Source organism: Schistocerca piceifrons, chromosome 5 (genome assembly GCF_021461385.2).
Source record: "Schistocerca piceifrons isolate TAMUIC-IGC-003096 chromosome 5, iqSchPice1.1, whole genome shotgun sequence".
In the NCBI taxonomy this organism is placed as follows: Eukaryota; Metazoa; Arthropoda; class Insecta; order Orthoptera; family Acrididae; genus Schistocerca; species Schistocerca piceifrons.
This window is the reverse complement of record NC_060142.1, coordinates 591,791,679-591,817,993: the sequence shown is the minus strand read 5'-3', so window position 1 is coordinate 591,817,993 and position 26,315 is coordinate 591,791,679. Positions and strand designations below refer to the sequence as shown.

Below are 26,315 nucleotides of genomic sequence, written 5' to 3'. Positions count from 1 at the left end.
AAAAGAACAACACACAATAAACATTTACAGTACAAAAAAAAGATATGCTATGTACTTTTTCCAGAGATGGTCCTCATAGATACGGAGTCAAAATATCTTACACATAGTTTCATTTAAAAGGTAGTAACAAGCTTGTCACAAAACACACATATCTTCAATCCACTGATGTGCATATAATAATTCTTGAGCTATCATAGCCACATATCATCAAATAGCAATAACCTTTTCACAACAGTGATTTACATTAATCAAATAACTGCAAGGAATTTATACATGTCAGATTTTACATATTACTCATGTTATTTGATATTAGTGATGACATATACACATCAGTTGGCCCTGCTAAGAAATTCATCAGTGGAGTAGAAATATTAGGCCACAAATAAATCCTTTATACTCCTCTTAAACTGAAATTTATGAGTAGTTAAACTTATTATGGCTGCTGGCAAGATATTGAAAATGTGTATTCCTTGCTAATCGACACCTTTCTGGACAAATGTAAGTGATTTCAGATCTTTGAGGAGATTAATCTTACTTCTTATACTATTTCTATGAACTCAGCTGTTGTGTAACCATTAGTATTTCTAGTTCCTTGAACAAGGATCTGCAGGACGTTCTTGAGTCCACACCACAAATATTTCATATTACACGCTTCTGGGCTCTGAAAACTTTTGAGTGTTTTGATCTGTTTCCCCAAAAAGTGATCCCATATGGCATTATGGAATAAAAGTAAGCAAAATGTGTTAGTTATTTTTATTTTCATATCACTGATGTTTGACAACTCGTGCACAATTTCTTATCAAGCTATCATCATAATAATTTAACACTGTCAAATTCTTCTAACTGCTTTGCTTCATACTTTAGGTATATACTAGTGGAAAATCACTTGTAAGCTCTAAACTGCATGTAGTGTGCCTCTTTCAAAGTTCAGTGACAAAGAATTGGCTAGGAATCATTTACTTAATGTCCATGAAATTTCATTAACCTATCAAGTGAAACTGGACAGAAATTTGATGGTGTTGCTCCTTTCTGAAACAAAGACTTGAGTTCAGCACATTTCTGCCAGTCAGGAGATGTTCCACTGACGAATGATTGGTTACAAAAATAACTTAACATGTTACTAAAATCAGAACAACACCCATTAATTAACTTCTTTAATTTTTATGAGAGCCACAAGTGTTGACTTAAAAGATTTTTATGGTGGACATTACTTCTACTGGAGTAGGGTGGATTATGTTCATATTACTGAAGTTATTTGTAGTGCCTGATCTGAGATGTTCCTTGACAGCATCTGCTGCATTTGGCAACTCCATCTTTTCAGTACCATTTATGAAATGCTTTTTAAAAAGTTTTGCAACACTGTACACATCTATAACCAATGTATCATTTACTGTTAATGCTATCTGTTCCTCTTCATCTCGGGTTCTAACAGTCTCCTCCTTCACTGAGCACCATAGTGTCTTTATTTTGCTATCTGACATGACTACCTTTTTCTCATAATGCATTTGCTTTGCTGTCCATATTACTATCTTTAATATTTCTCACCATGTCCTGTAATGAGCCACAGCATCAACATCGGAACTCTTTGTGACCGATACACAAAGTTTCCTTTTTATCTTGCAAGACACGATTGTCCTTGAGTGACATGACTTCTTCATAGACATTGGTTGCATTTGGGTTAGTTTTGAGGGAAAACAGTATACAAATGAAGTAAGGACTTTGTCAACAAAGTGTTGTACTTCTCATTCATGCCATGAGCTTTGTGTATACCACTCCAGTTCTTGTCTTTGAACAGTTTCCTAAAATATCAATTTCTGTCCTACTGACTATCCTCTGAAACTGAGATCTAGTAGGTCTTACAGCCTGGCAAGCATCGACATTTAACAAAAAGAACTGCAAGTCTTGTTATGAGAGCCCATTGAACTGCTGGTTTTGTAATATAATTTTGTTCGCTAGACTTTTTTCAATAAAGATAAAATCAATGGCTGTTTGTGAGGAATTGACCACTCCAGTTGGAAAGTTTACAGTAAGAATGTTGAATGATAATGTTCTTGACTAGATTAAATTGTAACTGGAACAGTTTTAAAAAAAGTACATTAATATTACCACAACCATTCTTTTTTTGTGGTACATAGGCCAATAGAGCTTAAACGTGATTTATGAAAAGGTTAAAATTACTTGCAGGCTCTCGGTGGGAACTTACTGTTATGAAGGATATATCATGAAATTCTACTTCTGCTGCACATGCTTCTGTATGCTGCTCCAGGCAAATGTACGAATGTCAATGTTCTGAAATTTATGACAATTCCTGATGAATGTGGCAACTCCTTTCTCCATTTCTAACATTTAAGGTTCCATGTTAAATACTTATAGAGCAATACATCCAGCAGCACAGACATCACTTACACTTTATCCAAACAATATGATTAAAAATCCTAAAGAGTTTTAGTCTTAGGTAAAGCTAATAAGTGGATTGAAATTATCTACTCACTCACTCATTGACCATACTGGCACCAAAACAGATTATGACTGGGAGAAGACTGAAATACTGAATTTGATCTTCCAAAATTGATTGACTATGGAAATCATAATATGGTTCCTCCTTTCCATCATAACAGGAATGCCAAAATGGCAGGTGTTGAGATCAGTGATCACAGAATAGAAAATCACCTAAACTGCTCGACAATGGAAAGGCAACTTAATCAGATGGGATACCTGTGAGGTTAATAGAGGTTATATGAAAGGATTTTCTTCCTTTGTAGCAGTATTTTATTTAACGTTACTGGAGCAATGAAGGGTAGCTAGCGATTGGGTAGAAGTGAAGGGCATTTCCGTTTTCGAGAAAGGCTGTCTAGTGCACGCACATAATTATAGGCGTATATCACAGATGTCAATCTGTTGTAGAATTACGCTACATTTTTATGCTCATCCATTATGGGAATCATGGAGAATGAAAATGTCCTCTATAAAAACAAACATGGGCTCTGCAAGCAGTGATATTGCCCTTTTCATCCATGAGATCCTGAGTGCCGTAGGTGAAGTGCTCAGGTTGATGCCATGTTCCTTGATTTCCAGAGGACTTTACATATGGTTCCACACAGTCATTTAGTGATTAAAATATAGCTGAACTGAGTAGTGGATTTGTGACTGAGTACAGGACTTCCTTGCAGATAGAATCAACACATCATTCCAATTGGAACAAAATCATCAAATGTAGTTTCAGGAGTATCTCAATGGAGTGTTATAGGGCCACTGCTATTTACAGATTTTATATTAATGACATAGTGGATAACATTGGAGGCTATGTGAGGCTATTTGTGGCTGATACTGCTGTCTGTAGGAAGGTTACAACATCAGAAGACTGTGGTTAAATGCAGGAAGATGTGCAAAGAATCAATAATTGTTAGAGAGACAAGCTGGTGACCATAAACATGAATAAATGTTAAATGTATTACACATAAGTAGTCAAAGAGGCCCCCTACTGTTCACTTACGCCATTGGTGACAAATTACTGGAAACAGCTGATATGTGTACCAACATACCATATTTTGGACATTTTTATTCCTTGTTTACTTGTGGAATATTTCATGGAGGCATTGCAATTAGTGCATGAAAATTTTCTTTCCTAGAGAAACCCTTGCATTTTCAAATGTGTGTGTTCCAGTATATCTGTCTTTTAAAGTACTAACCTACCATCAACCATGAGATTATTAGATGTGTCTTTATTGATGTTTGTAGTCATGATTTAAAAAAAACTTGTTATAATTTTGTACTGTGCTATCACATGACAAGTAACAGCAACAATTTTGCTGACTTTGTATAACCATCAGTTGTTCCAGATTTGTTGACATGACCACCAACCAAGTGCCAGTCTGAATGAATTTCCAATGTCAAACTGAGGCTGAGAGCAAAGTTGACCAACTAGTTTCAGAAGACCCTAATGAGCCTATCACGCTAGACTTCAATGACTGCTTCACCACCATTATTCACAACCAATGCTATTTGGATCAGGTCCACTACCCTTGCACCCTATATTGTCTTCTCTTGCAACTATCCTTACAGCACAGCCTTCGAGTACACATGCGACATGCGGGCGCTGGTGCGTTCATGCTTGTACCTTTGACAATGATCATAATGTTAAGTTAAGCTGTGATTTTGGTCTTGTTTATGCAACTGTTGACTGCCCACCACCAAAGCTATATAAATTGTTTCCTTCCTATGCTTGTACACTATGTGATCAAAAGTATTTGGACACGTGGCTGAAAATGACTTAAAAGTTCGTGGCACCCTCCATCGGTAATGCTGGAATTTAGTATGGCCCCCCCCCCCCCCCCCCCGTCCCTTAGCCTTGATGACAGCTTCCGTTCTTGCAGGCATATGTTCAATCGGGTGCGGAAGATTTCTTAGGGAATGGCAGCCCATCCTTCCATCCTTCAAGGAGTGCTGCACTGAAGAGAGGTATTTATGTCAGATGGTGAGGCCTCGCATGAAGTCGGTGTTCCAAAACATCCCAAAGGTGTTTTATAGGATTCAGGTCAGGACTCTGTGCAGGCCAGTCCATTACAGGGATGTTATTATCATGTAACCACTCCGCCATAGCGCCGTGCATGATGAACAGGTGCTCGATCGTGTTGAAAGATGCAATTGTCATCCCCGAATTGCTCTTAAATAGTGGGAAGGAAGAAGGTGCTTAAAACATCAATGAAGGCCTGTGTTGTGATAGTGTCATGCAAAAAAGCAAGGGGTACAAGCCCCTCCATGAAAAACACAACACCACCATAACACCACCACCTCCGAATTTTACTGTTGACACTACACATGCTGATAGATGACGTTGACTGAGCATTCACCATACCCACACCCTGCCATCGGATCGCCACATTGTGTATGGTGATTTGTCACTCCACAAAACGTTTTCCGATGTTGTGTCATGTCATCAAATGTTTACACTCTTACATCAAGCGAGGCATCATTTTGCATTTACTGGCGTGATGTGTGGCTCATGAGCAGCCGCTTGACCATGAAAAACTAGTTTTCTCACCTCCCGCCTAACTGACATAGTACATGCAGTGGATCCTTATGCAATTCGGAATTCCTGTGTGATGGCCTGGATAGATGTCTGCCTATTACACATTACGACCCTCTTCAACTGTCAGCGGTCTCTGTCAGTCAACAGATGAGGTCGGCCTGTACGCTTTTGTGCTGTATGTGTCCCTTCACATTTCCACTTCACTATCGCAGTGGAAACAGTGGACCTAGAGATGTTTAGAAGTGTGGAAATCTCACGTACAGACATATGACACAAGTGACAAAAAAATCACCTGACCACGTTTGAAGTCCTGACTGTCCCATTCTGCTCTCTCGTGATGTCTAATGACTACTGAGGTCACTGATATGGAGTACCTGGCAGTAGGTGGCAGCACAATACACCTAATATGAAAAACGTATGTTTTTGGGGGTGTCTGGATACTTTTGATCACATATTGTATTCCACCCACAACTTTCCATTACCATACATGTCAGCAGAAAAACAGCTATTTTGATAAATGTCACTACTCTTCTTCTTACATTACATCATTTACTGTTTATCAACTACTTCATAATAAAAAATTATGTTTGTGTACTAATTTTTAAGAACCATATCAGTGCCTGCATACTGAGGAAGTTAAAAGTTGTTTAGTATGAAAATAGATTTGTATGTATGTTTCCTAACACGATGGGCGGCAGTCAGTCTGATCAACAAATGTGAGTAGATTACTACTAGCCATAGTATGTTGTTAGTATACTGTATGGAAGCTGTATGCAGCGGCTGCTCCTGGCTGTGACTGTTAACACAACTTATTTCGTACCCTTGAAGAATGTTCTTCATTTAGGCTTTCTCGGGACAGAATAAGTCAGCATATGAATATGTTGTACTAGACTGTGGTATTTTGATGCCTTGTTTTAGCCAGTTGATTGTATGGTTTTGGGTGTCCAGCCAAGTCAGTGATTTCACTTACTGTGCTCAACTGTCCTGATGACCTTCATGAGGTGTAGTGAGAGCATTGTTTCTGAGATTTTAATGTATGAAAATACAGCTGTATATGATGCCCAGGCTATAACAGTATGCCGTTGTTAAGTTGTGCAATATGTGTAAAGTTGATTCTTAAGCAGTAACCCAACTTATATGTGTATAACATGTGTTACATATTTGTTTCTGTAGGTGGCATGCTGGAGAAGATTCTTCGTCATGTAGGATTGGTGCGTCTGAATGATCTGAGTATTAGTAATGGAATTCGTATACTTGGACCAGATATTTTAATGCTATCATGCTCGTTGTCAGTATACATAATTTGTAAGAGATTAAATGCTCAAAGGCGAGACACAGTAGCACCAGAACATGAACCTTCAAGCACTATTATCTTGCCAAAGGCATCTCGAACATTACGCAGAAAACGTTACAGATTTTTTGTTATTATTGGTAAGTATTCAATTTTTTTATAAATAATTTATCATGGAGTAGTTAAACCAAGCATCTCATTGTTCGCATATTTCCTGTGTAATTTTTTTTATGTAGGTAAGGGTAGAAAAATAAAAGTAAGCAAAACTAAAATCAGAAAATACTTTCTTGTGACAAGACTGGCTTTAGTTACAATTTCATAAAATGAAGAAACAAATTGATAGCAACATGTAGTAATTAATAACAAAAGCTGTCTGTTTGGGTACTCAGTGAAATTAAAAGCAAGTATGGTAACATCAAAGAGTGCAATGGGCATTCCACTGTTAAATGCAGAGGGGAGAGCGGATAGGTGGAAGGAGTACATTGTGGCCTCTCTGAGGGGGATGCATTGTCTGATGGCATGATGGATGAAGAAACAGGAGTCAATATATAAGAGATAGGGGGTGCAGTATTAGAATCAGATGTTTAAAGAGCTTTGGATGACTTAAAATCAAATAAGGCAGTAGAGAAATTCCATCACAATTTCTAAAATCATTGGGGGATGTGGCAACAAAATTACTATTTACATTGGTATGTAGGATGTATCAGACTGGCGATATTCCATCTGCCTTTTGGAAAAACATCATTCATACAATTCTGAAGATTGCAAGAGCCAACAAGTGTGAGAATTATCACACATTCAGCTTAATAGCTCATGCGTTCAAGCTGCAGACAAGAATAATGTACATAAGAATGGAAAAGAAAATTGAGGATGTATTAGACGACAATCAGTGTGACATAAAGAAATGTATAGGCACCAGAGAGTCAGTTCTGATGCTGCTGTTGATAATGGAAGCAAGACTAAAGGAAAAATTGGGACACATTCATAGCATTTGTTGATCTGGAAAAAGCGTTAGATGATGTCAAATGGTGCAAGATATTTGAAATTCTGAGAAAAATAAATGTAAGCTATAGAGAAAGATGGGTAATGTACAATATGTGCAAGAGCCAAGAGGAACAGTAAGAGTGGGAGACATGGCATGATCTGCACCTCACAATAGGTATGGGAAGAGGAGGTTGGCAAAGCGTATAGTTGACGGTGTAGTGAGTATCGGTCGGATCACTCTTGGGGAAAATTCCTGTTGTAGTTGGTGTTAAGAGCTACACCTGTTTTAGAGTGAAATCAGGTGATAGGTATTTCTGCTTAAAGGAAGTCCCTCTAACAAAGGACTTGCCTTCAAAGGTGGTCAGGTATCCAAGTAGTAAAGGAATAAGCATGTTTCACCAAAACATAAGAGCTATTAGAGATGAAGTTAGGGAACTGCTTATAGATGTTGACTCTGGCATTATTGGTATATCAGAGCACCATTTAAATATTTTGACAGTTCAGAGACTTCCTTTACCAGGATACAGATTAGCTGGCTGTTTTTCAAGGAGTTCTTTGCAAAATGGGGGAGTGGCCATGTACATAAAAAACAATATCCCATTTGACTCCATAGACGTATAACGGCACAGCAGTGAGCAAGTATTTGAATGTTGTGCAGGAACAGTTGAATTTAGTGAAACTAAACTTCTAATTATTGTTATTTATAGGTCCCCTAACTCTGACTTCAGAGCATTTCTGCTCAAGTTACGGAGTGTTTTTGGTTCACCTTATAGGATGTACCAAAAATTAGTTATACACAATGACTTCAATATTAATCTTGTATGAAATTTTTCAAGGGAAAGGATGTTGGACCATGATGCACCAATCTTTACACTAAAAGGTTTTTGTACTCAAACGAATGTTCCATATAGTTCCAAACTATGTAGAAAAGCTAATCCAATGGCAATAGAGAGTTTTTTAAACCTCATTAAGGAACAAGAGTGGCAGGATGTTTATAGAGCCGATAACATAGATGACATATATAATGCTTTTCTTAATGCATTTCTTGTATTCTTTGAAAGTTGCTTTCTATTAGAATGCTCTAAACAGGGTAGTAACAGTAAAAGGCAGCCCTGGTGGCTGACTAGTGGGAAAAGGATGTCATGTAGAACAAAATGGGAATTATATCAAAATGTTAGAAGTAGTCACAATTGAGCTACAGAAGCCCATCACAAACAGTATTGTAAGGTGCTTAAATTTTATTAAGAAGGCGAGGAGTATGTGGTACGCAAATAGAATAGCTAATTCACAGGATAAAATTAAAACCATGAGGTCAGTTGTGAAGGAAGTGTCTGGTCAGCAACACAACGTCGGTGGTTATATGTCCTTTATTTAACACACACTTTCTGGGCATTGCTGGTGAATTAAATAAAAACTTAAGTTTCTTCAGGGACTCATATAACTGTCTTGGAAAATGCCTTTCTGAGACTGATGCCTGAAATACGCCTCAGCGATACAGACAAGGGGGAGATTGAGTCAATAATTAAACCACTTAAGACTAAGGACTCTCATGGATATGATGGAGTGTCTAGCAGAATATTAAAGTACTGAGCTGCACATGTTAGCCCTGTACTTCGCCATACTTGTAATTTTTCCTTTAAGAATGGTCAGTTCACTGAACGATTAAAGTACTCAGCAGGAAAGCCGCTTTATAAAAAGGAGGGAAGGATAATGTAGACAATTTTAGACCTATTTGTATGCCATTAGTGTTCTCTAAAGTTATTGAAAAGACTGTAAATGTCAGGATAATTGATCATTTTATTCCACATAATTTGCTATCAAATGTACACGCTCACACACTCCACTTATGAGCCACACTTTATCAACCGTCTCGGCCGTGTGCAACAGACAGCCTCAAGACCATGCTGATTGTTAGTGCAGCATCTTAGGTTCCACATTACTACCGCCGATAAAATGTACAGTTTGGTTTTAGTAGTGGTTGTAGGCTATGTTCTCTTCTCTCTGTGAGGTGCTGGATGGATTAAATGAAAGGTTTCAAACACTAGGCATCTTTTTTGATTTAACTAAGGCATTTGATTGTGTTGATCACAAACTATTGCTCCAGAAATTGGACCATTGTGGAATACAGGGAGTAGCTTACAATTGGTTCACCTCTTACTTTATCAACAGACAGCAAAAGGTCATTATTCACAGTGTTGAATTTGGCTGTGTAAGGCTATGAGTGTGGGGTCTGAGTGGGGCACGGTTAAATGGGGGTAACCCAGGGATCAGCACTGGGGACATTCCTGTTCCTAATTTATGTAAGTGATATACCCTCTAGTATTACAGGTGATTCTAAAGTATTTCTGTTTGCTGATGACACTAGCTTGATAATAAAGGGTGTTGTGCACAACATTGTCTGTTTCAAATAGTGCAATTCTTGACATAAGTTCATAGCTTGTAGAAAATAAACTAACACTAAATCACAGTTGGTTTTTACAGTTTCCAACACAAAATTCAACTAAACTCTACATTTTAATTTCACAGAATGGGTATATAATTAGTGAAACTGAGCAGTTCAAATTTCTAGGTATTCAATATAATGGAAGGAAACATTCCACGTGGGAAAAATTATATATAAATACAAAGATGAGGTGACTTACCGAACAAAAACGCTGGCAGGTCGATAGACCACAAACAAACACAAACATACACACAAAATTCAAGCTTTCGCAACAAATTGTTGCCTCATCAGGAAAGAGGGAAGGAGAGGGGAAGACGAAAGGAAGTGGGTTTTAAAGGAGAGGGTACGGAGTCATTCCAATCCCGGGAGCGGAAAGACTTACCTTAGGGGGAAAAAAAGGACAGGTATACACTCGCACACACGCACATATCCATCCACACATACAGACACAAGCAGACATATTTAAAGACAAAAAAGCTTTTTTGTCTTTAAATATGTCTGCTTGTGTCTGTATGTGTGGATGGATATGTGCGTGTGTGCGAGTGTATACCTGTCCTTTTTTTCCCCCTAAGGTAAGTCTTTCCGCTCCCGGGATTGGAATGACTCCGTACCCTCTCCTTTAAAACCCACTTCCTTTCGTCTTCCCCTCTCCTTCCCTCTTTCCTGATGAGGCAACAATTTGTTGCGAAAGCTTGAATTTTGTGTGTATGTTTGTGTTTGTTTGTGGTCTATCGACCTGCCAGCGTTTTTGTTCGGTAAGTCACCTCATCTTTGTATTTATATATAATTTCTAGGTATTCAGATAGATAGTACACTGTCAAGGAAAGCCCATGTTCAGAATCTTGTTCAGAGACTTAATGCTGCCATTTTTACTATTCGAACAGTATCTGAAGTAAGTGATAGTTTGACGTGAAAAGTAGTCTACTTTGCTTATTTTCATTCACTTATAACATCTGATATTACATTTTGGGTTAACTCTTCCCATTTTCAAAGGATATCTTTGGCTCAGAAATGGGTGGTTCGGGCAATAGGTGGTATAAATCTGCAGTCTTCTTGTCGACCCCTTTTCATTAGTCTGGGTATTCTGACATTGACCTCTCAATAAATTTATTCTTTACTGTCATTTGTGGTTATCAGTATCAGCTTATCTCCAAGAATTAGCAGCTTTCACTCAGTTAACCCAATCTGCATTTGAGTCACACTATCTTGACTAATGTGCAGAAAGGTGTGCAGTATACTGCTGCATCCACTTTCAATAAGCTACTGCAAGAATTAAAAAATCTTAGCAGTAGTCCACACACTTTCAAATCGAAACTGAAGCGTTTCCTCAAGCGTTTCCTCCTTCTATTTTGTCGAGGAGTTCCTTGAAAAATTAAGCTGGTTCCTGTGTTAAATTGTTGATTGCATTTACATAAACTTACGGCTTGTCGTTTTTTGGGTTCATACACATTTTATTTGATCTGTTATTACTTTTAGGTTTTAATGTCATGTAATGACATGTTCCATGGCCTTGGAGATTTCCTCCTCGATTTGGTCCTACGGGACTAGATGTGTAAACCAGAAGAACTAAAGGGTGTGAGACAGTGATGTAGTTTCTTGTCCCTACTATTCAATCTATACATCAAAGAAGCAACGATGGAAATAAAAGAAAGGTTCAAGAGTGGAGTTAAAATTCGAGGTGAAAGAATATCAATGAAAAGATTCACTGATGACATTGCTATCCTGAGTGAAAGTGAGGAAGATTTATGGGGTCTGCTGAATAGAATGATCAGTGTAAGAGCACAGAATATTGATTAAGAGTAAATTGAAGAAAGACAAAATTAAGGAGACATAGCAGAAATGAGAACAGCAATAAACTTAACATGAAGATTGTTGATGACGAAGTAGATGAAGTTAATGAATTGCACTACCTAGGCAGCAAAGTAACGAGTGATGGACAGAGCAAGGAGGACATAAAATGCAGACTAGCACTGGCAAAAAGGGCATCCCTGGCCAAGAGAAGTCTGTTAGAATCAAACATAAGCCTTAATTTGAGGAAGAAATTTCTGAGAGTGTATATTTGGAGCACAGTATTATATGGAAGTGAAACATGGACTGTGAGAAAACCAGAAACGAAGAGAATTAAAGCATTTCAGATGTGGTGTTGCAGAAAAATGTTGAAAATTAGGTGATCTGATAAGGTAAGGACTGTGGTGGTTCTGAGGATAGTCAGGAAGGAAATCACTGACAAGAAGGGACGGGATGGTAGGATATCTGTTAAGACATCAGGGTTAACTTCTATGCTACTAGAGGGAGCTGTAGAAGGTAAAAACTGTAGAGGAAGACAGAGATTGGAATACATCCAGCAAATAATTTAGGACGTAGGTTGTGCAGACGAGGAATTTGTGGCGGGCCACATCACACCCATCAGAAGACTGATGACAAAGAAAAAGGTCATTTGGAGAATTAAAGTACGCAGGAAAAAACAAATTGCTATAAAAACTGGCAGTTATTCATCTGGGAGAAAGGTGTCACTCATAAAAGTTTGGTATTGATACACTATTCAAATGGCAATGTTATAGTTGGTGACAGCCTTACAGTGTCTGGCTTCACAGCTCACAGTGAATGCTCATTGACTGCTCAGTTGAAAGTTAATAGACAGCAACTGCATTTCGTTTCTGCACCTTGGCAACATCAAAGACCAGCTTGCCTGAATCTGCTTCACATTTGAAGCATGAGTACACTTTAAAAATAGGGTCCATTGCCTGTTTGTGAAGCATTTGGCACCTAGTAGGTGTCTTAGCCATTGCGAGAAAACTCAAAACATACAGAATACCACAGATATCAGTCAGTTGTAGCTTTGCACATGTAAAACACATAGAAAGCTCAAATACGATGTAAGTTTACACAGTACAGAATGCGGAAACTGACTGAGTGCTTATTGGCTCGTTGCACTGCTGTCTACTGCGCACTTCTGCCCAGAGGCCATAAATGTTGTCACTGAGGATAGTAGGTGGGAGATACTTATTTTGAGAATGCAACAGCCACAGATAATTTTCATAAACTAACATGTCCATCTACTGTACCGTTATGGCCAGAGAATAACCCAATAGAAAGTCCGGTACTGTGAGCAGTAGTTGTAATCCAAATATTAGCTGACAATGTGAGTAGTTGCATCAGTTTTGAAGGCTGTGATAGAACCGTCAGCCACTTGCAGCAGCTGGCACTTAAATCACAGATAAGCTAAATGTTTTCACTAAGAGAAATGGTGAATAGATCTTGTCCACTGCACTGTGTACCACTCACAGTAGGGTTAAATTGACTGATGTGCTGCCTTTGGCGTGACCTGAAACATGCTGTCTTCACTCTGTGCGTTCCTACATCTGTGAAATACCACATAGGGCCAGCAGTAGCCCATTTTGTGCCAGACTCAATGTGGGGTAAGGCATGTAACAGATGCAGCTGATGATACACATTTCATCATCTCTACATCTGATGGGTACCCTGATCCATTGTACCAGGGGAGGTGAAGGTGTCATTGTGGAAGTCTGTCCAATTAGTGGATGGTCCTATGGCATCAAGTGACTGTGGAGGCATCCATCCTGGGTGCTGTCTGAACGTTTGAGCTTGCATCAGAGCACCTGTCAGGGAACCAGCGACATGCCGGAGTGCATCTGTTGTGACTCTGGAGCTACAGTACATGTAGGAGGGTCTATGGTGTTCAGTTGTGGAGAAGGTCTGCTGGGGATAGACGGTGACTGGAGAGTTCTCTTCATTTCATCCTTGAATGTTATTACCATCCTCTCCAGTTCAACCTTTGATTGTGGATGGACTGGTGCCCTCAGCAGGTGGGGATGCTGTGCAAGCCAAAGGAATCAACAAAGGCAGCAGAAGTGAACTGTGGACCACTATCTGAAATGAGGCTAATGGCAAGTCTTCTGTGGCAAGGATTGAAGCCATTGTTGTCACTATCGTGTCTGTGGTAGATGCGATTTAATGTTCATAGGAGAACATAGAGTAGGTGTCTACAGACGTATGCCACGTGGTTTTCATAAAGGGGATGGCAAAATCTGCATGAAAATGGTCACATGGACTGGAGGGCTGTGGCCACAGAGAGAACACTCTTGGAAGTTCTGCTTGGTGAGTGGCACAACTTGTACTGGAGAATGCCATATCTTCAACAATGGTGTCAGTCATGGCCAGTACATTTTGCATTTGGCCAAGGAAATCTTGCATGTGACTCTCCACTGCACAGTGTGAAGTAAGGAAAGAGGCTGGGTGGTATGACAACTCTGTGGGACTTGTGCTCTGTGGCTAATAGAACAACACTGTCTTGTACCTAGAGACAATACTAAAGTGTGAAGTGACCTTGTCCTGCTGGATGGGTGTGGGTAGGAAGCTAGTGAGATCATATCCCTTGTGTCCATTGAATAATCTTAAGAAATGTAACATCTTTGGTTGGTTTGGCCATGACGAGTAATGCAGTGAGGTGAAATTTTTCCAGAATGTGGTGTCCTTTGTTTCAGTTGTAAAGCAGATGGTGTTTTGTTGGTCAATCAGTCGGCCCCTACTGGAAGCTGAGAAGACATGTCAGCATTGGCATAAAGGCTCACAGGTTTACAGAGAATACAATAATCATAAGAAGACGGGAACAGGACACACCACTGCAGTTGTTTGACTGTGGATTTGTTGGGCTGTGTTGTTGGGTTAAGAGGACTGTGGACTAACTGAGCCCGTTAAGGCATATGATCAGTTACATGAAAAAATTAGATCATTTGGAATGGGCATTCATTGAACCACCTGATATGTTGATGAGATTCGTTTTTGCTAGATATTCAACAGACTTCTGAAAAACTGGCACTTTAGGTTACTGAAAAACTGGCACTTTAGGTTACATTTTGACCCAGTGTTCTACAGCATGGTGAGAAGTTATTATAAATTATGCAGATGTGCACATTTATCAGTGTCCATTATAGTATCATACACATAGTTGCAACATGCCTGAGTCTTGTATAGTAATTGTTAAAGATATGGTTGGAAAAGTGTACGGGTGCTTGAAATGCCAAACGGGAGTCACCAATGTAAGTAAAGTCCAAACAGTGTATTTCATTCTGGAAACATCCCCCAGGCTGTGGCTAAGCCATATCTCTGCAGTATCCTTTCTTCCAGGAGGCTAGTCCTGCAAGTTTTGCAGTAGAACTTCTGTGAAGTATGGATGGTAAGAGATAAGGTACTGGTGTAAGTAAAGCTGTGAGGACAGGCTGTGAGTAGTGCTTAGCTATCTCAGTTGACTGAGCACTTGCCCGTTAAAGGCAAAGATCCCAAGTTCAAGGCCAATCTGGCAGGAAGTTTCAATGTGTTTAACTCTAAAAACTGTTTTGAGTCTGCAAATGTGTGTGTGTTCTCACAGTGAGGGTTTGGATGGTGTTCATGACCATTTGTGAAATAACTACCTTAAACTCACAAAATAATCTGAGAGAACCATTAGATTTCTAAATCACTACCAATGGTGAAGTGCCCCTCACTTCCCTGTGAGGGAACTGGCAACATCAGTGAAGGTGTTGCAGCAAGACTGCATGTGGTGAGAACACCAGTCTGCACCTAGTCTGTGACCTATGGACTGGAGTCCTTTGCGCTGCTCTGTATAAAGCTGTACAAATGAAATTGTATGGTATCAAATATCATCTAATTGTATTTGTTCACTGTAAGCAGTGATCATGATGTGAAAATCGAAATTTCTTAAGCGTGCAACACAAGTAATGAAAATCCATGAGGTGCAAGTTCCGGGATTCTGCAACATGTTAACATCAATGGACCACCATCATCGGACATGAATTTGGAGCAGCTGAGAACACAGTGACAACAGTTACAACACCACGACACCAATGCGCACTGCAGACTCACCAGCTACAGGAGCAGCGACAACTGATGCAGCAGTAGCAAGAATTCATGTGGGATTAAGAATGACTGAAACAGGAAGAGGCTGTCACTTTACATAAGAAATACCAAGATTGGCAGCATATATCTCTAAAGCACTACAACTGTAACGATTCCTTAGGGCCTCAAAGCTGCTTGTAGCTAAGCTACACTGCTAGGCCAGTTAGCCACAACGACATTGTTCGTGGCATCCGTATGCGGGACTGCATCATGTGGCTTTCAAAGCATTGTTGCAGAAGTGCTTAAAAAAATTTCCCCAATTCCTATGGATTTCACACTTGCTGTAAATGCACTACTCCTTTCTGTTAATGGCACAAGCTTGCAGAATCTCTTGTCAGAATTTCGAAGGTTTCAGGACTCCTTGTGATTACATTGTGTGGTTCATCATTAAAGTATTCTATAGTAACCTTAACATCACCGCTAGAAAAGTTCACATCCCAGGATGCAGCTCTTGGAGTGCATAAAAGATGGAGAAGCCAACCCTCAGCCCAAAGGAAAAGGGAGCACACCATTTCTCGTTGATCAAGCAGCATGTGATCCTTGCCTACTCAGACTGGGAGGAATGTTTCTACCATAGACACTTCAGGCATAGGGCAGATAATTACGTACCTGGCTGTCAGGCCCTTTCTGTTGGAGGGATAGTCTGCCAGCAACAGTGAGTTGGCGACAACTGAAGTGCCTAGTGGTCGCGGGTAAGGTTGCCAAGCTGCAGTTTCTAGTAGACACCTACATTGACATTAAATCTGACCCTCAGCGTCTGGAGAGCTTTTGAACAGTGATTTTTCATTGCTGACATCACCCACCCAATTGCAGGCCTGGATTTTCTGTCTTCCTAAAACCTCATACTTGATGTGTGCCGTAGTTGCATCCTGGACTGAACATCATCAGTAAGTACAATTCAAGTAAAATTCTATTACCATTATATACCTCATACTGCTGAAATTAAGCACCATATACAGCTGGCACTAGAGTGCATTGTTTCACACCTATCACATTGAATAATGACCTATAGGAGACGTTTGAAACATCAAATTCTTCAGTAAATTCTGTGGGAGCAGTTCCGCAGCAATGCTTCAGCAGAGTCTGTGAACCCTTAAGATACTTCTCCAAAATGCTGGCAAAAAATGCTCTTGATATTTTATACTGAGTTGCTGGATGCCTATCACTATAAAATATTTAAGTTTTATGAATGAAGGCTACATCTTCACCATACACAGTCGCCAGTGAGTGCTGATATTCACAATTTTGCAGCCCTGAAATGTTTACGCTTCAGTCCAAGTGAACCATCTGAATCTTATTTGCTAGTTCACAACTTACATTTGGCACATCAGGGGCACCAAAAGTATGGTTTCTGACATTGTGTCTTAAGTTGGCAGCATATCACAGCCAGTAGATTTTGATAAGCTGTCAACATCGCAGAACAGTGATGCAAAGCTGAAAGAGCTGATGCAAAGAATGTTGGTCCTTCAATTGTGGCACATACCAATGCTAGCTGAAAATGTAGCAATATACTGTGACAAAGCCACAGGCTGGCTGCAACTGTGTGTACCAGCTCTACAGCGTCACCAAGGATTTGCTTCCAAGCATGGACTATGTCATCCAGGTACCCATGCAACAAGGGCTCTGATGTGCAGAAAGATTGCCAATTGTGGACCTAGGAATATGTCCCATGCTAGGAGAGCAAACTGGCACATCATTTACAGGCACTGCTTGGAAAGTTTGTAGCTCCCAAAGTAAGTTTCTCACAGCTGCTTGTGGATCTCGTCAGCTTGGTACTTATTTCTCACAGCTTTTACCTGACAGTGATTGACATTTACACGAGGTGACCAGGAATTTTACCACTATGAGATCATACAGTGCAATGTGTGGCTCTCCGTTTACCATCAGTTGGGTAGTGGGGTTGGTGGCCCAGGATATTTGGCACATGATGTCTGACCGAGACCACCAATGGGAGGCAGAGTTGTTCCACACCATGGCACAATTGTACTGAATTTACCTCTGAAGAAATACACCATATCACACAGCTTCTACTGGTGTGCTAAAATGCCTTCACCATTCGCTTCACGCTGACATCATATGGCACTGGGTCTAGAGTGAACACATTCTTGCTAGTACTGCTCAGTGTGCATGGTGCATTGAAGGAGAACTTTCAGGCATTTGTGGCAGAGCTTATATATGGTGAATCTCTGCAGTTGCCAGGTGAATTCTTTCTCTCATCCGTTACACCTGCCTGAACAACGTTTAGAATTGTAGCAAACCATCATAGAAAGATGGAAGAGTTGAGACCAACAGAAGCTTCACATCACAGATTTGACCAGGGCGAATTATGTCTTTTTGTGTTGAGGACTGTTAATAAAGTTTTGAAGCCATCTTACAAAGTTCCCTGTCTGGTCAAAGAACTGGGTGACAGGACACTGACTCTCCAGGTAAAGGGGAAAAGAAAATTGTAACTATTGAGTCATCTAATCTGGCGTACGCAAGTGTCAAAGACTTCAATTAACCTCTAGCCACTGTTGCATTGACACGTGCATAAACACCCCTACTCCATACCATTACACTGTTGGTGGCCATTGCGCACCCTGACATGCCACCCACACTGTGCCTGACATCAAGAAAAGAGAGTGAACCAGTGATGAGACAATGTGAAGTAAGAATGCTATTCTGCTGGACCCACATGCTAGTTCATAAATCAACAGTTATCATTGATTCCTCTTGCTGTGGCAGTCTCAGTACATCACACTTCGATGCTGAGGAACTGGCAGTATTGGTGCAGTGATTTACTGTATATAAGGGACAGTCAAATGAAAATGAGACAGATTGAAAAAGGTAAGTAAACTATTTAGTGTTTGAAAAGTAATCATATTCATTGTAAATACGTTTATACCACTGTGAGACAAGATGATCAGTGCATTCATGGAAAAATGTTTGCTGTTGCCAATAGAATTGTGTTTGTACTCAGGTGTGCACCTCTACATCTGAAGTATATCGATGGTCATGAATTTCTTTCTTCAGGGCTCCAGGGGAGAGATTGGGACTGAAAGAGGGATATGTAAGGGTTTCCTAGTGAAACATCTGCAGTGTAGTCAAAACAACAGGCATGCCAGCTCTGGAAAAGTCATGATTACCTATTTCTGTGACTGGAAGGGCCAGCTACTCATTGGCTTTCTAGAACAAGATGCAACAAATAATGAGCAGCTTTATGTGGACACTTTGTGAAAACTAAAGCATGTCTCAAGTCCAAATGCCCAGGTATATTGATGGATGGCATCATTCTGTTGCAAGATAATACCTGTTGCCAAGGTTGTTTCGACTAGACTGCAGAAGTTTTGCTGTGAAGCCCTTACACATCCTCCATACAGTCCTGATCTCTATCCAAGTGATTTCCATATTTTTGGAGCCCTGAAGAAAGACATCCGTGGTTGCTTATTTGCTTCAGAAGAAGAGATGCTGACCTGAGTACACTCAAGGTTCCGTAGGCAACTGCCTGCACGTTCTTCATGCAGGTATTAACCATCTTGTCTGGCAGTGGCATAAATATATTAACAGTTATGATTACTTTTGATACAATAAACAGTTTACTTACGTTCTTTCTATCTGTCTCGTTTTCAATTGACTGCCCTAATACCATGGCAGACCACCTGTGCTAAGAAAGCCAGTCTGCATCTAATCAGTGATCTGACTGGATGAGAGTTCAAGCTGCCAAGCCCAATGATGGTGTGCTCCTACAGGTGGTCCAGTTCTACTTTTTCATTCCAAAGAAAGTATGTGGGATTGGCTGTGCATGAGTGAAATGAGGTACAGCTGACTGCTCACTACAGATTTGGCCTGTGTTGGTATAGTACATCCTAAACCAGGGAAAAACAATTTTCAAAAGTGACTACAGAGATCAAATATTGTTTGAAATATAACTCCTGGTGATTACAAATTGATTTATTATAATTCATACAACCAGACTTTTTGAAAGAATCAAGATAAAATATATTTTCATTAATCAGAGAATTAATTATTAATAAACAATTTCCTAGCAACATGTTACAACACCACAGTTATATAAAAGCTTTCCTTGTAGCTTACAGCCATTCTATGAAGAAATGCTGTTGCTATGGGTTTGTAATTTGGGAGAACTTAACATCAAAGATGTTCTCCTGTTTATCAGAGAGTATGATCTTCCTGTATGTATTTGGAAAGAAAAGTTTTATTCAGAATTTATAGATCAATGAGCACTTTGCAGAGAACCTGTCAATATTGAAATAGACACTTAATCTTGACTGATAGATGATAGAGCTCTGCTTAGTTATACTGCAAGAGCCATCTAATTGATAAAGACTGCCAAGAAAAAAAATCTATTCCTTGTCAAACATTGGTCCTGAGGATGTTGAATGAAACAGTATGGGCAGAACTGGAGATGTGCTCAAAAAACATACCTTGCCACACAAAAGGCGAGATGTCACTTTTTCTGTACTACACTGTGTGCTAGCATTCACTGTGATCAGCACTGTTAACATCTGCAGCCAGTGACACTAGGGTAAGGCTGTGAATGTCAACATGTCTGGCCTGTTTAGTACAGAAACATCAGAATGAGGAAAACTGTATTTTTATGTGTCTGGCAAAAGTTTGAAGCTTTGTGCAGATGTGCACCACTTGTTCTAATGGTGGGTTGAAAACTAACATGGCAGGGCCCACATGTCTTTCTCAGGCTTGTAGTGGATTACTATGTCCTTTCTGCTGTATGTGGATGCGGCAGTTGGGAGTTCATGTTGACTTACACTCTACTCTCCACAGTTCTCAAAGCTGTTGTCTGGTTCTTCCTTCAAAAGGTGAACTCTTCATGTGAGGAAACCTGATATTTCATGTAGTTGTACATATACTATAAGCAACTTAAGCACCATCAATTCTGCTCTCACTCTCTCTCTCTCTCTCTCTCTCTCTCTCTCTCTCTCTCTCTCTCTCTCTCCTCCCTCCCTCCCTCTCTCTCTCTCCCCTTCCCTCTCCCTCTCTCAGTTGTCATTTTCTGGTATTACATAGATTCTAAAATTGCCATTGTGATATTTGTTTTATTACTTTCAGGAAAGTACATTACTCTGCTCTCATTAGGAATTGCTGGTGTAATACAACCATCGGTACTCAATGGAATTTACTTCATAACCTTTCTTGGTTCCATGACATGGTGGGCATGTTACAGGGACTTGAGAAGAGCATTTTCAGTTGTCCTTCACATTATTGTGTTAATTGCAGCTGTACATATCACAGCAATTTTTTGTATGCAGCTGCAGTACATACAGGAAATAGTTACTGATAAATGCAATGTTTGCAGGTAAGAATTATATTCCAAACAGTTAACTAAGTGAAGGTGTTACCTTAACTATCTTGGATATATATGTTGTCGAAATAGAGCTCTGTCGCGGTGAATGTTCTGGAAACTGTATAGTAGTGTGAAATATAGCAAATTTCTCAGTTGTAACTAGATGTCTGACTGGCTATTGATTTATTCTTCCTTTTTCATTGTATTCCATCTTTGCAACTAAATGAAAGGCAGTTTGTTTTTTACCGTAGGCATTTTGCATCTTTTACTTGTGAAGCATCTTCTGTGGCCTGTAATACTTTTTGTTTAATATAGTAGTTAAAAATATGTTGCTATATTAATTTTCACTGAAGGAAGAAGAGGCACAGAGTGATCAGTTCACAATCCCATTACTTTTTTATTACTTTTTTATTACTCTTGCATAGCTAGATTTCGGCTGTAAAATAGATACAGCATTGAATAGTACCAACAAAATGGAAGACAAAACAATCCAGTAATGATAAAAAGTTATGTTCTCACATATTACTATGCCATGCAATGCAGTGCTATATCTATTTTACCACCAAACAAGTAAATCACTATTCAGTTTTTAGCTTTAAAGGCTAGATAAAATGGCAGTTTGTTTCATAATCTTCCTGCAAACAGTATAACACAGTTGGAGCTACATTATACATTTATGTATGAAATTTTACATCAATAGAGGTCATTTTCAAGTTTTATTAAATGTACTTCATTAAATCATCCTTGTCGTGTTGATCTTAGTTATTTTACTACAGTGTTAACAGATCTTCATAAAAACTGTTTATAAGAACTTTTATATTTCTTTAATATTAAGTATTTAGTGGATCTTTTATCCACTGTGATATGAGTGTCTACGCTAGGCTTTTGATGAATTTCAGATTGGTATGTAATTTTATTTTACCAAGATGATCTTCAACAAAATATTTTTAATTTTTAAAATTTTTATTTCTAAAGTGATGTGACAATTTTGTATTATACAGTTGTATGAATCTATTTATGATGCTTTGCATATATTTTGGTGGATCACTTTCACCACTAAGATGTTAGCAAGCAATTGTAAATTGACATTTCTGGAATACTTCAAAGTGACATGCGAATATGCTTGTTGATTTTAGATACTAAGAAAGGGTTTTAAATTCGGTTCTTATCTGCATTGCACGGTGTAAGCTAAGACCACTGTACTTGCTGTAAACAACTGCTTCAGTGTCTTTCTGCCTATATACCAGAAAGATCATATGGTGACATGTACTACCACAAGTTTGTTGGATTGTAACTCAAACAGTATGTTGATCAGAATGGGTAGCTGCTGTTGGATAACATGGTGTTTTACTTATTGCTCTATGTAAAGTAAATTAATTCTGATTCTGTAATTTCCGTGTGTTGTAGCACTTTAGACAGCTGTTTTTAGCCCAAATCTAAATATATACTAGTAATAAAAACTAATGGGATTGCGATTGGTTGCTATGTACCTGTCTTCCTTATAGTTGCTGTGCACAACAATTCCTTATAGAATCAAAGTTGATTAATATTTTCACTTGTTATTCTGTTGTTTTTCACATTAGAAACAACTTTTCAGCACAAGTTTTGTAAGGTTAAATTATCATTTGGTTTTACTTACGACGTCTGATCAGGGGTGGTGGCAATGGGGGTGGGGGGTCTATGGGGGCTACAGCCCCCCCCCCCCCCCCCAATGGAGTATCATATTATACTGGATAAAATGACATCAGAAATCGGTGAATATATTACTCCAATGTTGCAATATAGGTTGCAATGTATTTCAAACACATTTTAACAAAAGAATAAGAGCAGCAAATAGCTTACTATCTAAACCAATAAATATCATTTAGCTTAAAATGGGCATCTTATGATTAATTAATACACATTTTTTACCCTGAACTGAAAAACAGCTACCAAAAACTACTTTAAGCAACACCAAATTTTACCACTTTGTCGGTGGAGGACCCTACCTCTCCTTTTGTTGTTGTTGTTGTTGTTGTTGTTGTTGTCGTTGTGGTCTTCAGTCCTGAGACTGGTTTGATGCAGCTCTCCATGCTACTCTATCCTGTGCAAGCTTCTTCATCTCCCAGTACCTACTGCAACCTACATCCTTCTGAATCTGCTTAGTGTATTGATCTCTTGGTCTCCCTCTACGATTTTTACCCTCCACGCTGCTCTCCAATGCTAAATTTGTGATCCCTTGATGCCTCAAAACATGTCCTACCAACCGATCCCTTCTTCTAGTCAAGTTGTGCCACAAACTTCTCTTCCCCCCAATCCTATTCAATACCTCCTCATTAGTTACGTGATCTACCCACCTTATCTTCAGCATTCTTCTGTAGCACCACATTTCGAAAGCTTCTATTCTCTTCTTGTCCAAACTGGTTATCGTCCATGTTTCACTTCCATACATGGCTACACTCCATACAAATACTTTCAGAAACGACTTCCTGACACTTAAATCTATACTCGATGTTAACAAATTTCTCTTCTTCAGAAACGATTTCCTTGCCATTGCCAGTCTACATTTTATATCCTCTCTACTTTGACCATCATCAGTTATTTTACTCCCTAAATAGCAAAACTCCTTTACTACTTTAAGTGTCTCATTTCCTAATCTAATCCCCTCAGCATCACCTGATTTAATTTGACTACATTCCATTATCCTCGTTTTGCTTTTGTTGATGATCATCTTATATCCTCCTTTCAAGACATTGTCCATTCCGTTCAACTGCTCTTCCAAGTCCTTTGCTGTCTCTGACAGAATTACAATGTCATCGGCGAACCTCAAAGTTTTTACTTCTTCTCCATGAATTTTAATACCTACTCCGAATTTTTCTTTTGTTTCCTTTACTGCTTGCTCAATATACAGATTGAATAACATCGGGGAGAGGCTACAACCCTGTCTCACTCCTTTCCCAACCACTGCTTCCCTTTCGTGCCCCTCGACTCTTATAACTGCCATCTGGTTTCTGTACAAATTGTAAATAGCCTTTCACTCCCTGTATTTTACCCCTGCCACCTTCAGAATTTGAAAGAGAGTATTCCAGTTAACGTTGTCAAAAGCTTTCTCTAAGTCTACAAATGCTAGAAACGTAGGTTTGCCTTTTCTTAATCTTTCTTCTAAGATAAGTCGTAAGGTTAGTATTGCCTCACGTGTTCCAACATTTCTACGGAATCCAAACTGATCTTCCCCGAGGTCCGCTTCTACCAGTTTTTCAATTCGTCTATAAAGAATTCGCGTTAGTATTTTGCAGCTGTGACTTATTAAACTGATAGTTCGGTAATTTTCACATCTGTCAACACCTGCTTTCTTTGGTATTGGAATTATTATATTCTTCTTGAAGTCTGTGGGTATTTCGCCTGTCTCATACATCTTGCTCACCAGATGGTAGAGTTTTGTCATGACTGGCTCTCCCAGGGCCATCAGTAGTTCTAATGGAATGTTGTCTACTCCCGGGGCCTTGTTTCGACTCAGGTCTTTCAGTGCTCTGTCAAACTCTTCACGCAGTATCTTATCTCCCATTTCATCTTCATCTACATCCTCTTCCATTTCCATAATATTGTCCTCAAGTACATCGCCCTTGTATAAACCCTCTATATACTCCTTCCACCTTTCCGCCTTCCCTTCTTTGCTTAGAACTGGGTTGCCATCTGAGCTCTTGATATTCATACAAGTGGTTCTCTTCTCTCCAAAGGTCTCTTTAATTTTCCTGTAGGCACTATCTATCTTACCCCTAGTGAGACAAGCCTCTACATCCTTACATTTGTCCTCTAGCCATCCCTCCTTAGCCATTTTGCACTTCCTGTCGATCTCATTTTTGAGACGTTTGTATTCCCTTTTGCCTGCTTCATTTACTGCATTTTTATATTTTCTCCTTTCATCAATTAAATTCAATATTTCTTCTGTTACCCAAGGGTTTCTATTAGCCCTCGTCTTTTTACCTACTTGATCCTCTGCTGCCTTCACTACTTCATCCCTCAGAGCTACCCATTCTTCTTCTACTGTATTTCTTTCCCCCATTCCTGTCAATTGTTCCCTTATGCTCTCCCTGAAACTCTCTACAACCTCTGGTCCTTTCAGTTTATCCAGGTCCCATCTCCTTAAATTCCCACCTTTTTGCAGTTTCTTCAGTTTCAATCTGCAGTTCATAACCAATAGATTGTGGTCAGAATCCAAATCTGCCCCTGGAAATGTCTTACAATTTAAAACCTGGTTCCTAAATCTCTGTCTTACCATTATATAATCTATCTGATACCTATTAGTATCTCCAGAATTCTTCCAGGTATACAACCTTCTTTTATGATTCTTGAACCAAGTGTTAGCTATGATTAAGTTATGCTCTGTGCAAAATTCTACAAGGCGGCTTCCTCTTTCATTTCTTCCCCCCAATCCATATTCACCTACTATGTTTCCTTCTCTCCCTTTTCCTACTGACGAATTCCAGTCACCCATGACTATTAAATTTTCGTCCTCCTTTCACTACCTGAATAATTTCTTTTATCTCGTCATACATTTCATCAATTTCTTCATCATCTGCAGAGCTAGTTGGCATATAAACTTGTACTACTGTAGTAGGCATGGGCTTTGTGTCTATCTTGGCCACAATAATGCGTTCACTATGCTGTTTGTAGTAGCTAACCCACACTCCTATTTTTTTGTTCATTATTAAACCAACTCCTGCATTACCCCTATTTGATTTTGTATTTATAACCCTGTAATCACCTGACCAAAAGTCTTGTTCCTCCTGCCACCGAACTTCACTAATTCCCACTATGTCTAACTTTAACCTATCCATTTCCCTTTTTAAATTTTCTAAGCGACCTGCCCGATTAAGGGATCTGACATTCCACACTCCGATCCGTAGAATGCCAGTTTTCTTTCTCCTGATAACGACGTCCTCTTGAGTAGTCCCCGCCCGGAGATCCGAATGGGGGACTATTTTACCTCCGGAATATTTTACCCAAGAGGACGCCATCATCATTTAACCATACAGTAAAGCTGCATGTCCTTGGGAAAAATTACGGCTGTAGTTTCCCCTTGCTTTCAGCCGTTCGCAGTACCAGCACAGCAAGGCCGTTTTGGTTAATGTTACAAGGCCAGATCAGTCAATCATCCAGACTGTTGCCCCTGCAACTACTGAAAAGGCTGCTGCCCCTCTTCAGGAACCACATGTTTGTCTGGCCTCTCAACAGATACCCCTCCATTGTGGTTGCACCTACGGTACGGCCATCTGTATCGCTGAGGCACGCAAGCCTCCCCACCAACGGCAAGGTCCATGGTTCATGGGGGAAGACCTCTCCTTTTGTTAAGCTATATTCCATTCCCCAA

The 26,315-nt window shown here is 39.5% G+C and overlaps 1 protein-coding gene across 1 annotated transcript in view; it reads left to right on the top strand.

Annotated features, from left to right (window-relative positions):
- Window positions 1–26,315, top strand: part of LOC124799297 (piezo-type mechanosensitive ion channel component) — a 715,678-nt gene that overhangs the window by 207,332 nt on the left and 482,031 nt on the right. Inside the window, exons 5-6 of the mRNA XM_047262884.1 lie at window positions 6,203–6,460; window positions 20,731–20,977. Of these exons, the coding sequence (XP_047118840.1) occupies window positions 6,203–6,460; window positions 20,731–20,977 (505 nt within the window). The remainder of the gene's footprint in view (window positions 1–6,202; window positions 6,461–20,730; window positions 20,978–26,315) is intronic.